At 39.0% G+C, this 13,154-nt stretch overlaps 1 protein-coding gene across 9 annotated transcripts in view; it reads right to left on the reverse strand.

Annotated features, from left to right (window-relative positions):
- The window catches only part of kmt2cb (lysine (K)-specific methyltransferase 2Cb), a 134,483-nt gene extending 121,546 nt beyond the window's left edge, over positions 1–12,937 (reverse strand). For all 9 annotated transcript variants that reach the window (XM_055203001.2, XM_055202996.2, XM_055203002.2 and 6 more), the window contains exons 1-2: positions 12,219–12,937; positions 8,020–8,202 (exon numbers count right to left, since the gene is read on the reverse strand). In XM_055203001.2, coding sequence (XP_055058976.2) covers positions 8,020–8,201 — 182 coding nt within the window. In that variant the 5' untranslated portion in view covers position 8,202; positions 12,219–12,937. The remainder of the gene's footprint in view (positions 1–8,019; positions 8,203–12,218) is intronic.
- Between the last annotated feature and the right edge of the window lie 217 nt (positions 12,938–13,154).

The following is a 13,154-nucleotide window of genomic DNA, read 5'->3' on the forward strand; positions in this document are numbered from 1 at the left end:
AAACAAGCTTTTCTTCAGGAAGACTGCAATCTAAAGCTGTAGCCATGGCACAACTCAATACAATTTTTTTTAATAAGCAGTGCCCAGTCTAGACTATACAAAGGCTAGTACAAACTCAGGGCTCAACGCAAATAATTTTTTATAATGGTCCGGTCAGGCCAGTTGTTTCGTCGTGTTTTACCCAAGTAAATGTCTGCTTCCAAGATGTTAATAATATACATTGATGAACATATATTTTAGTGACTGAGGGTGAAGCACTAGCCCGATCGGGCAAGTGACAATACTTTTTACTAGCCCGAACGTCTCTCCCGCTTGCCCTGGGCCACCGGGCAGTCCTTTATGTTGAGCCCTGAAACTTCCTATCAGAAATACACTTGGACACTAAGTGCAAATGTATACACAACAGAATCTAAAGAAAGGGGCTTTATTTAAATAGCAGTTCCACGTCATTACCATGATTTGTAGGCATTTTGTAAGTCATTGGGTCAAGCTGATTTAGTTGACGTCTCCACAGCTTGATTTTAATGCACAGTAGAACAATGCATGAGAGGTGAACCTGGCTATATGTGTGTCTATATGCAGCTTCCCTTAACCATTGTACAGAACCACAAGCACATATAGCAGCATACAGTTCCTCTATGGTTATAGTAACGGCAAAGTTAAAAAGTGGTTGGACAAGTGCACAGACATTGGTAATGGACATTGGTAATATGAATTTGCCTGTTCAACTATCTTATGTAACATTAAATAGCCCTAGAAGGGAGTAGTATGAACAGTAACAATCCACCAATCCAAAAAAAAAAAACACACTCTCAACTCAAATTCCCTCTTTACATTAAAGCTTGCCGAACCGAATTATTGCATAATACTCCACTTCATTAAAGGAATAACTTACCATACTAGTTGCCAAATGAGTTTTATCACGAGACACAGAAGAACCAATGAAATTTGATTTTATCGATAAGACGCCATATTTGAACTTACAATGCGATCGTAAAATAAACTTAAAATACTATTTTTTTTCTAGGGCTGCATAACAACTTATCACAACTAATCGTTTGCAAAATAAAAGTTTTTGTTTACATCATATATGCGTGTATTCTGTGTATAATAATTTTGTATATATAAATACACACACATAGTTATTTCACCATCTTTTAGACGCTGGCTGTGTGTTTAACTTTGTGCAACGGCGCATGAGCCGGCCGGCATGTAGCACAGGCATCTGTGGTGATTTAAAAGCATATGAAGCAGTTGGCTTTCGTGTTGCTTTTGCTGTGCTTTGGTGTCATGCGACAACCGGTCTGTGGGGCGCTGCGTGGGCTCGAGTGTATTAATCTTGAAACACAATGCTAATATGCTATCGTGACCCAACCGGAGAATCTATCGACCAAACGGAAAGAATTTATCGGCCAAGGCCGTTAATAAAAATGCCCGAATATTGGCCGATAATCTGGCTTTGGCAATATATCGGTCGACCACTAATTTATATATACATAATTATTATACATAGCACACACACACACATAAAACTTTTAATCTACAAATTATTTGTTGCGATTTTTGTTATGCATCCCTATTGTTTTCTCTTACAAACGTATGGATTTGCCTCAGAGGACATACATTAACTTGCTGGTATCATTTGGTTTATTTTAATGATGGATGGATGTGCTTTCTCCATGATAACGTTGTATTATAAAATTATTCATGTTTTCAACTGAACATAGAAAGTCATATACCTTTGGGAAGAAATGACAAAGAGTACATTTTCAAGAAACGGTATGTAAGAAATGTATATCAATTAATCATAAAATGGCCCTGATATGTCACAAGACATTAAGAAATCATTTTCATTTTTAAAATACTTATATCACTGACAACAGTAGTCTGGCCAGGATATTGTCATTTAAAAAGTGGAGTTGCAGCCCTCAACTGATGTTAGTGCTGGGCGATAATTCGATAACGATAATTTTACCGATATAAACTTTTTCGATAAAACGATAAAGACCGTTCGATAAGTGATCGATAATGTTTACGCACTGTGCGTAATGTTGCGCGAGCACTTCCGGATGCGGCACGCGCTCTTGGTTTACAATCACAGTGACAGTTAGACTTGAAGGAGTGGAAGATGAGGCAAGTTATTCATTTATTAGTAACAGAGACCTATGATTTTCGCGATGCGGATAACGCGGACGGAATCACGGAATCCAAATGCGCGGAAACATTTTCTTGTGTGTAATGTTGGACGCGCAAACAGGGTTCGTCAAACACAGCAGACACAATAGGTGCAGTTTACTGTTCTTTCATTCAGCGTCGGCCTTGCGCACGCACACGTCCGCACAGCTTTAAAAGTATATTTACAGGACATTCACAAATTCAGGAAACTGAGGAAAAGCAGCAGATCCACAACTGCAGTGAATATAGTGTTTGCGTATGTGCGCTCCCACAGCAACGTGACACTCTTGACATCCATTTATCAGCGTGTATAGCTCGTATATAACACACGCGTGATCACTGAACTAAGTTTTCTTTCTTGTTTAAGTGAACATAAACAGCTGTTACTCAGTATATTGAAACTTAAAGCAGTCTGTCTTGGGTTTAAAATGACAGTGGTCTGCTGCTTTTGTGTCAGAAATGTGTTGATTTCATAACAAATAGATTTACATTTAATACAGATGCATTAAAACAAGATTTTAGTATTTGTATTTGTCATGTTCTGAATAAAAAGTAGTTTAAAACCATTATTAACTGTCTGGTTTTTACAACTTTCATTCAGGAGCAAAAATCTGCCTTTAAATTTGACAGGAATAAAGACTTGTCATTTATCATGATAATTATCGATATCGACTGATATGGAAAACATTTTCTCGATAATTTTTTGGGTCATATCGCCCAGCCCTAACTGATGTTTATGTTGTCATTTTGTGTTTTGGCCACCAGTTGTGTTTTTGCAGTACCACAAGTTTTGTGATTGCAAAACCAGTTTTGGCCACAATCCTACATACTGTTTCTTTAAGTGAATTTTCAATTTCCGTTGAATCAAAAGTAATTTTATTGGAAAAATCCAAATGCCCCCAAACGGAGATAATTTTGATTTCATGTTACTATGACCATCTTCTACAAAGAGACAAATACACACTGGACAAATTTTGACATCAACAAGAAAGGTCACAAGTTAACCCACCAGTTCAGAACCACCATGCTTATCACTAACCACCAAGATATCACTAACAGGCAACATTTCCATCCCAACCATACATGCACTCAGGCTCCAACATATCTACCCAACAAAAGCGCAGTAAAAATCCACGGCTGTCAAAATCCCGCAGGGGGCTTTCCTTGTCTGATCTATGTATCACTTCATCAGGGTGATAATTGTCAGGCATTCAAATTAAAGTCTCAGTTTGAATTCGGAGGAGGTACAGCGGGCAGAGTCGAGAGAGAAGCCAGCCCCTCTCTAGGGCTGCTGTATAGAGGGAGTGTGAGGGACGGAAGGGTAATTACCAGTGCCACTGGAGAGAGAAATCACAGTCTGTCCCATGCCAAAAATGACTCCTCCCTGCAAATGACTTCCTATACCAGACAGTTAACAAGGCTGAACAGTAACAAACTGGGGGGTATTCACCCAAGAGGTTACGCACGGACATGGAGAAAGACTAAATGGCTCAGGGTCCATAAATGTGAAAACATTAATATGAAATATCTACAAATCTGGTGAAAATTAATTCTTTCATATTTAAAGCAGTAATAGAGTTTTGCCTTTATTTAGAAATCATGGTTGCTGAAATAACGTTTACATAAATATTTACAGAACGTTCATGAACTTGGCAAAGATTTTTATCCAAAGTGTTCCTTGGGGGTCAACCCCATGACGTTTGCATTGCTAACATAATACTTAACCACTTGAGTTTAGTGCTAGGCAAAGTTTAATCGTGATTAATCGCATACAAAATAAAAGTGATTTTTTTTCTTAAATACACACATGAATGTGTGTGTGTGTGTATTTATATATACATAATAATTACAGACAGCACACACTCATAAATTATGCAAAAAAAAATCACTTTTATTTTGTATGCAATTAATTGCGATTAATCGTTGCCCAGCACTTTGGTGATGTCAGCAGAAATGGCAAGTCATTTCAGTTATTACACTGAAATCTAGTGCTGTGTTCAAAATATCGATACGACGATACATCGTCATGGACGCCTGACGATGCGCGCATCGATACAGCACCTTCCGTATCGATTTGGATGCACTTTTGAAAGTAACGTGACGAATTGCTGTTGATCCCTGATCCATATGGAAAGGGCGCATGTGTCCCGCGGAGTACGTAGAGTTAAAGGTAGCGGGGTAAACTTTCACTTTGCGTGTCTGTCTCGCTGGCGCACGTGTCTGCATACTGAGCGCGTACTCACGCGCTCTCTCTCTCTCTCTCGTGCGCGCGTCAATGAGTTCAGTATGAAGGCGCATATATCTTAGCCTATACTACTGCAAAGGGCTTTTTTTTAGCCACGCTCTTATAAAACAGTACTAATGCATTTGAGAAGAAACACGACAAAGATTTGCATATGAAAAGTGTACGTCTAGAGAAGAGATACAGAGCTACTTCAAATTATAACTCACATTAATAATCTGATTTCTATTAAATAATATGAAGTCTGACTGCATATTTATAAATATATTCATAGATGTAGAATAACGAGAGAGAAGACTAAGGCACCATCTTTGTAAAACTGCTTTTAAAAAAACATAAGTTAAATACTAACTCTGGGATTTTAAGTATTTCTAATAGCTAATTAATTAATGGCAAAAACACAACTGTTACAACACTGCTTATTCAATGTACAATAAACAGATGATTATAATAATAATAATAATAATGTTACTAAATTCAGAACAAAAATGTAATTCAAAATAGTCTTCGTATCGGGGCCCTTGTATCGGGATACGTATCGTATCGGGGAATTGTTGGCGATACACAGCCCTACTGAAATCATGTTGACAAACATCAATGCATTGTGCACAATGAGGCCATACATTCTTTCATGTGTATATATGTAGGTAAAATCATGTCAAATGATGTTATAACAAATATAAATATTATTAATGTGGGAAAATGCAATCAACATGGCCGATCTTAGCAATGGAACTCCCGCCAATTATCAATCGATGGAGATTGATGATTCTCTGGGGAAGGGGCTGTGTACATGACTTTCATGACTGAAATAGCCTGGCATTGCAAACATGGCCGTCGAGTGCAATGACGTCACTAACGCCCCATTCAGACAGCCAGCGACCAGCAGTAGCAGAGCGACGCGATCTCATTCATTTCAATGGAAACCAGGCGACTTCCGGCGACATGAACGAAAGTGACCGTTGGCGACCGTATGGTCGTGTCCAGCGACGCGAGAAAGTTAAGAAAAGTTTAACTTTATGCAAATGTCAAGCGAATTTCGGGAGCGACTACCAATGAGAAAGAAGCAGTGGAGTTCATGTCATCCTTCTCTTGTCAGTTACTGGCGTGGATGGTACTCATTTGTTTATGACAAGCAAATTTAGAAACGCCTCATTGAAAGAGACGGGCGACACACAGCGATAACGTCGCTGGCTGTCTGAACGAGGAGTAAAGGGACTTTGGTTATAATAACTTTAGTTCACTTATAGAAAACTTTAGCCAGTTGGTGGACTAGAGGTTTATAATGTTTATCATAGGGCTGGGCGATATGGCCAAAAAAATTATCAAGAAAATGTTTTCCGTGATTCTGTCCGCATCTTACTCTACTCCTTCAAGTCTAACTGACACTTTGATTGTAAACCAAGAGCACGTGCCGCATCCAGATGTGCTTGTGCAACATTATGCAAAGCGCGTAAACATTATCGATCACTTATCGAACGGTCGTTACCGTTTTATCGGAAAAGGTCATATCGGTAAAAGTATCGATATCGAATTATCGCCCAGCACTAGTTTATCATACACTATTGTTTACATTGACAAAATTTAAGCCTTACATTCCAAAACTACAAATACTGTGCAAATAATATGCAATATTAGCAAAACTGTCAAATAGTGCAAAAAACTAAATATTGATAAATATATACATATAACTAAATATTGATATTAAAAATATAGATATAATTTAAATTACTAGATCTTGGTCTTATTTAATAGTCAAAGCATGCAAAACAAGCATGATGAAAGTAATATATCCTTTGGTACACACCTGCATTTCTCCATCAAATCATGTCACTATACTGTATGATAATGTTTTTAAACCCTTTTTGGTTTTGCAATAGATTATCTAAAAAGGATCATACATATACATACATACATACATACATACATACTTACATACATGTATAAATATTAACAGTATACAAGCTTGTATATGTATATATACAAATAAATACAAACACACACACACACACACACACACACACACACACGTATACTTCTTGTTCGTAGTATGTTTGTGTAAAAAGAAAATAGTGAGATAGAGAAATGCATGGTCTTAGGTTTGCACAGCACCCAACCCCCAAGCCCAGAGACCTATAACTTATCCCCATGATCCCACCATAGAGAGAGAGAGAGAGAGAGAGAGAGAGAGAGAGAGAGAGAGAGAGAGAGAGAGAGAGAGAAAAAACTGTTTTAGGAAGTAGAGCCAACAGAGGAGTAGAGTATAAAATCAGAAGTGGATTTTTAGAAATGGATTGTAAGAATCGGATGCTGTAAACAGGTCAAACTGATTTATTGCTCCTTTACGCAGTATGAGTCCAAATTCAAAACCATTAAATTGAAGATGTAAACCAAAAATGTGTGACAACACATGGAGTGAAACAATAAATTGATGAATGTCTTTATTAGTTGTTCTTGTAGGCAAGCATCACTATTACTAAAGTACAATCGCAAATAAACAACAACCACCTCAAACATCCCAGCAACCTCTGCAATGTGTTAAAACCACTCACATCACCTTAGCAACGCATAGCAACACCTCGACAACCACTATCCTAGAACTGTGATAGAGACTTTTTTGCACAATAAAAATAATACACATTCATTTCTTGGACTTTTGATCAGTACCTCCGGAAGGTACTTGAAAATTTTATATAATCAATTAAAGAAACCCACTTTGCATAGATTCTATTTACAGACACTCACATAACACCTTTACCTATTATAGTTAGCTTTAAAACTGGCAGACACTTGCGCTTTTCACTTTAAGAGCACCTACATAATTAATTCCCTCAGGAAAAATGCCTGGCACCTCCTCTCCATTTGGATGATTATGTAAGCCACAGAAGATGCATACGCTTTTTTCAAATGCAGATGTGAAATAGACGAAGCCTGACAGAATTACAGTTCAATTACAGCTCCCGTGCATTGAATGGATTCGCATTAGCCCGAAGCCCATCCCTGGATCGCACTGGCAGTCAGGTAAACTCTGAACAGGTGCTTCTCATGAGAGGAACTCTAATGAATTCTCTGAATGCACTATATAAGTAAATAGCTCAAGGGTTTAGAGGGGTTAATTAAAAGCTCCATCCCTATCTGTCTGTCGAAGACATATCAGAGAGGGTAAGGAGATCCCAGGCGAGATCTCCATTGACAGGTGTCCATGCTTTTTGCCAACTTAATTGCTTCCATGCATGACTCTTCATGTGGAAAGAACGCAATTTGAGACTTGTTGGACAAATGTGACATGACAAGCGATAAAAGTGATCTTATCCATGTAAACCATCCATGATAGCATCAAGCATCAATACATTGTATTTCTGAGTAAACACCACCAATGAAGATTCATGGGACCCAAACTCTTCTTCAGGTGTATATGATGAAACATGGACATAAATGTATTTAATACCACAAGAAAGCGATTACATAAAATTCAACCGCATGTGTTTTAATTGCAAAGTGCAAGCAGACTTGTAGAGTAAAGTGCATGCTAACATATTCCGAAAACAATTTATAACCTTTAATATCTCTGCTACGTTAGCTCTGAATCAAGTTGAACTTACTTCTTTCTCTGTCTGGGCACAGAAGGAAGTGGTGGTGTCGTGGACAGTACGTCCTTACGAGGGCGGCCACGGGGCCGCTTATCTGTGGGGGCTGGACTTCCAGTGGGAGTGGCCCCAGAGCTGCTAGGGGGTGGCGAGGGTCCTTTGTCAGAGGGCTCCAGACTTTTCTCCTCTGATGACATTCTGTGACAGAAATGAAATATGAAATAACCCGCCGACTACTTTTGCATCTAAAAGTTGTTTACCAAACACCATATAAGTGCTATATACATTTAAATGTTAAATGATATCTAGGAAAGCGTTTAAACACTGCATGTTTTTAACCCTATTTGCAACAGATTTGCACCTTCTAAACATTTTCAAAACGGCAAGGTTTAAATTTTGCCGAGCAAATAATCCCTAGGGTTAATACTAAAACAATACTTTTATAGGCTTGCTTAATTTTCTCATTGCAGGAAGTCCAAGACTACTATCGAAACATAACCAAAGTTCAATAAAAATTAGTCAAAATACGTCTGCATGTTTATTAATTCCAATAAAAACAGGCCACACAATCCTACAAAGACGCTAGACAAAAAATATTCAAAATAATAAAGGTTTACCTACCACCTCAATTACAATTTTGATTATTTTATTATCAATGTTCATAAGTCGCCACGTAAGCATTTTATTTCGTCAACCTAACATAATTTTTGTATAAAAATGGTGAGCATTGCCTATTAGGCTATTTCTCGTATTTCACATTGATTCTTCCTCAAACAGCATCCTGAGGTTGAGGATGCCACACAGAAAAACCAAGTTTTGGCCATGTTATTGTATTCCTCCTAAATGCGGTGGTGCATATTGTTAGCTGCTGCTCTGCTGGATCCACAGTGCTGACCCTTGCGCCTGCTCCGCATGGTGCTTCTGCCAACCTGTCCACTCAGCTGACAAGGCATACTGCCAACGGGATGCTGTCTTTTCCGGGAACTACGTGTGATCCCTCCCTGCGCTGCGCTCATTGTATCCTGCCTTGAGTAAACAATTAGACCTCACATGGTTGAGTCAAGCCTTCATTGAGGCCGTGTGCATTACCATTAGCCCGTATGAACACAATTGTGTGCGTGTGTGTGGTGGTTTAAAGAGCCCATGTAAAAGCTTTTGTGCACAATTTTGTTTTCACGGTTGATGCACTTCCTTTTGAAACAGGAAGCTGGGGGATAAAATGAAGGGGTCATCTCTTTTAAAACAGGTTTTAGATTACATCATTGTGACGAAACCATGATTTGCAATTAACTAGTAAATTTAGTCCCTTGTGTGCAATATTAGTCGTTAATTTTTTGGTTAATTTTTCCATAAAAAGTGAAAAATATATTTTTTCTGGTTATTTTCTGAAGATAGATGGCCTCGAATTTAACAAAAACAGACTAGTAGCCACAAAAAAAGATATCTTAACAGAAGGAATGCAAAAGAGACCTTAAAAACCAAAATAGCTCATATTTGCTTTTAAAGTCATCCCAATACAATTCGTCTGCTTACTATAAGGTAAGCAATCTGCAACAGCATGCAAAAACAACTTTGGAGATGGTGCCCCAAAAATAAAGGTGAACTGAATGCGTGAATCTTCCACCATGTTCACCAAATTAAACGTATCTTGTATAAAACAATGTTCTGAATGAGTATCAATGACTTCAGAAAATGCTTCATATCCAAAGACAAACTAATGACAATTTTAACTGTAGGACATGTTTTCTTCTGCCTAACAACATAGCAGCAGCACTATATTTAAACACATATCCATTATATATGTGCTTGGTGAAATGTATTCGGTTTCATTCGTCAAAAACCTTACTATGTTGAGTTACACCATCCAAAACCAATTGGTTAAGAAGAGATAGAAGTATACATAGTCAATACAAGGTCAATACATAGTTTTGCGTAGATTTTACGCCGTAGACGCTGCGCATTAGTTTGCATATATACTTCTACATGCTTGATCGCATCAACGTCAGTGATGCGCGGGCTGATACAAAATGAGCGGGTGCCCGTGGTTACGAGTCATCCAAAAATATTTTTTATGATATTTGGGTCGTGGTCATTTGAAATAAGGATGCCAAACTATTTTAAACAATTACTATTAAAAATGCGAGCCAGGAAGCGGGTCGGGTACAATACAATATATATATATTTTTTGCTGTCCGAGTTGCGGATTAGTTAAAAACGTCGGTCAGGTGCGGTTGTTTATACATTGACCCGCACATCACTGATCGATGTGCAGTTACACATGCAGATCGCTAGTAGGCAATGTCGTGCAAGCATGTTACTGGTGTATACAGTATCAAAGCAAACGCTGAGAAAGCAGCAGCTTGTTGTGTATGTTGTTGTTGTTGAAGCAGCATCAGCAGTGATGGAGGTAAATAATTGACTGCAAATTGTTGAATTGATGCGTTGTTGTTACTAAGACGTGCAAGTAGCTACGGCGTAGGTCCTCTCCGGAACTATAAATCACGCTTGAAGTCCAATTCATACATCTACGTCGAGTGTACCCTACGCATAGCTGTACCCTACGGTGTAGCCTGACACGCACCTCTCCAAAAATTTAACAACGTGTCGATTCTATGCGGACCGCAAGAGCTGTCATTGGTCAGCTAGAGCCCCTCCCTCAGGTGAAAAAAAATGTGGGGCATTTCCTCATTCGCATTTCCGCTTGCAACAGAGAAAAAAAAAGATGGACCAAGTTGGAGAGCTATATTCAACAACTCAAGCCGCAACAAAAGCACAGCCTATATACCATTATTTTATTTTTTTTGCCAAATTGTGATATCTGCCTACTTTTACGGTTCTTCCACTGCTGCATCATCCTGCCTTTCTGCCTATGTCCTTAGCCAAGCACAACACTTATTAGAATCCAAAAACACTATCTGCCTTACCATAACAATGTGATTTCTACATTTTTACAAGTGTTTTTTCCAAAAACATTGAAATATGACTTTGAGGCAATTATGCTATGAGGCTTACGATATGCAACAAGCTGCTGCTGCTTCTTCGGCTGTCCCTTGCCCTTATTCTTCAGCTTTTCCCTTAACGTGCCCATGGACATTGCTTAGTAGTGATCTGCATGTATAATTGCACACCGACGCGGACAACGACACAGAAACGTAAATGAATGCTGAAGCGTAACCTACACCATAGAGGCAAAGACGTAGGTCAGACACAAAAGTGTAAATCACGCTTTAGACGCCACCATACTTGGCAACAGCACTTTGGCTTTTTGGATTCATTGCATAAAAAGTCCACCAAAAACACCCCCTACAGCCAAACTGCTCTTTACATCTGTTTATCTATCTATGAAAGTTATATTAGCCACATATAGATGACTTTTTCCAAGTTCTTGGAGTCATGGGCCCCTAACATTTCAATGTATGAATACTTCTGCCTTGTAAGGTACAGTAAGGACATCTTAATGCATATCAAATATACAATTCAAATGATCTGATGTCATACAACATGCAAGAATAAAGCCCAAGTCAGAAAGGATGGCCCAGTGGAAACAACAGAAGCACACAAAGCAAGTGCTTCTTCACATGAGGGGGCATGTCCAGCTTTTTGCCTTTGTTCACTTGTCTCCAGAGCTTTGTGTTACAGGGCGATGTGCGTGTGCAGGGTGCCAATAATGCCATTTTACCATGAAAGTTCTCCACGTTAAACCTAATTTACAAAGTGGAAAAACATGGAAAGCCGGCGACTTTGTATCCGAGAGGCGGATTGGCACCGCTTAGGGAGTCCAAAGGTTGAACCTAGCTGTCTAAAGACACAACATTTATCTCACGGCTGGTGATCAATGCGTGCAAAGTAATGACAACTTAAAATGTGGCGGTGTTAAAGTGGAAATTTTAGCACAAATGTGAAGGAAAGGTTGTAAGTGGATACAGTAGAGGCCTTGCAGCCGGGTTTATTAACTTGGAAACATTACTCAAGCCTGGAGTCGCCTATCCAAGCGGGAATCTTATAACGGCCCATTAAAGGCAGTGTCTGTAAAGATGCAAGACCTTTCGAAAAGATCTTCGAAGTGTTTCACCGTAAATTATGAGGTTGCATGGTGGAAGTACAAGATGAGGAAAGGCTGCAGGCTGTGTCGAAATAGAAACGCGTTATAAACGACAAAAACGAATTGCGAAAAACACATAACACAACACACTCGTCGATCGACGTTTACTTACCTCTTTGACCCTAGCAATTTTTATTTATTTCCTTCATGACAAGAACCGTCATATACGTGACATACAGTACTTTTGTTTAGTGTTTGTGGCGCTGGGGGGTTGGGGAGGAATAGACCACTATCCCTCAGGAAAATAAGCCAACGTGACAAAGCAATATCTTCAGCGATACTGTATACGTATCCGGTAAAATCCACTTTTAGATCCCCAAAATGAACGACGCGTAATCCATAGGCAGAAAGCGGCTGCTTTCCTTCGGTTTGAACGGATCACTTTTCTTTATTCCGCTTCATCCCACATCGCCAAATCCTTGCGGGTTACATCCCTCATTCAGCGAGGCTCGAGCGAAAACAAGCCATACTGACCGCTATCTCAGCTCCCGCGAGGCGATGACAGGAACCGATCCCTCGCCACATTCGGGAAAATGAAGCAAAAAATATCCACAAATGACGAAAAACCGAACGCAGGTTTCGTTCGTAAGCTTTCGATCCCGACGAATTCGAGCACCTCACGAAGCAAGCTGAAATTTCGAGCAATACTTTATTAACACAAAACGCACCGAGAGGACTCCTCTGTCTACGTATTAGCCATGCATACAACACAAACACGATATTTAGACGAGGCTGTGTAACAGATAGTAAAGCAGAACGTTACATTTAAGCAATAATACAAATATTAAAGTTCTAGCTCGCACTCCATGGTAGCCATATTTGAGTGTAACCGGATCACGCCCTGCGTGCGATACCATGTTAAGTAGTACCACAATATTAAACACCGCATTGCGAGGAATAACGCCTTCTTGTTTAAAATAACGTTTTATTATTCTATGTAATAACATTAAAATACATTTTTGAAGTATATCCTGTGTTTTAAAAAGCATAGCGTAAAATGAAAATATTATAAACTGACCCTGCGGAGTGATATGTTGGAGAGCTCAGC

The sequence above is a fragment of the Misgurnus anguillicaudatus genome, chromosome 2 (genome assembly GCF_027580225.2).
Source record: "Misgurnus anguillicaudatus chromosome 2, ASM2758022v2, whole genome shotgun sequence".
NCBI lineage: Eukaryota > Metazoa > Chordata > Actinopteri > Cypriniformes > Cobitidae > Misgurnus > Misgurnus anguillicaudatus.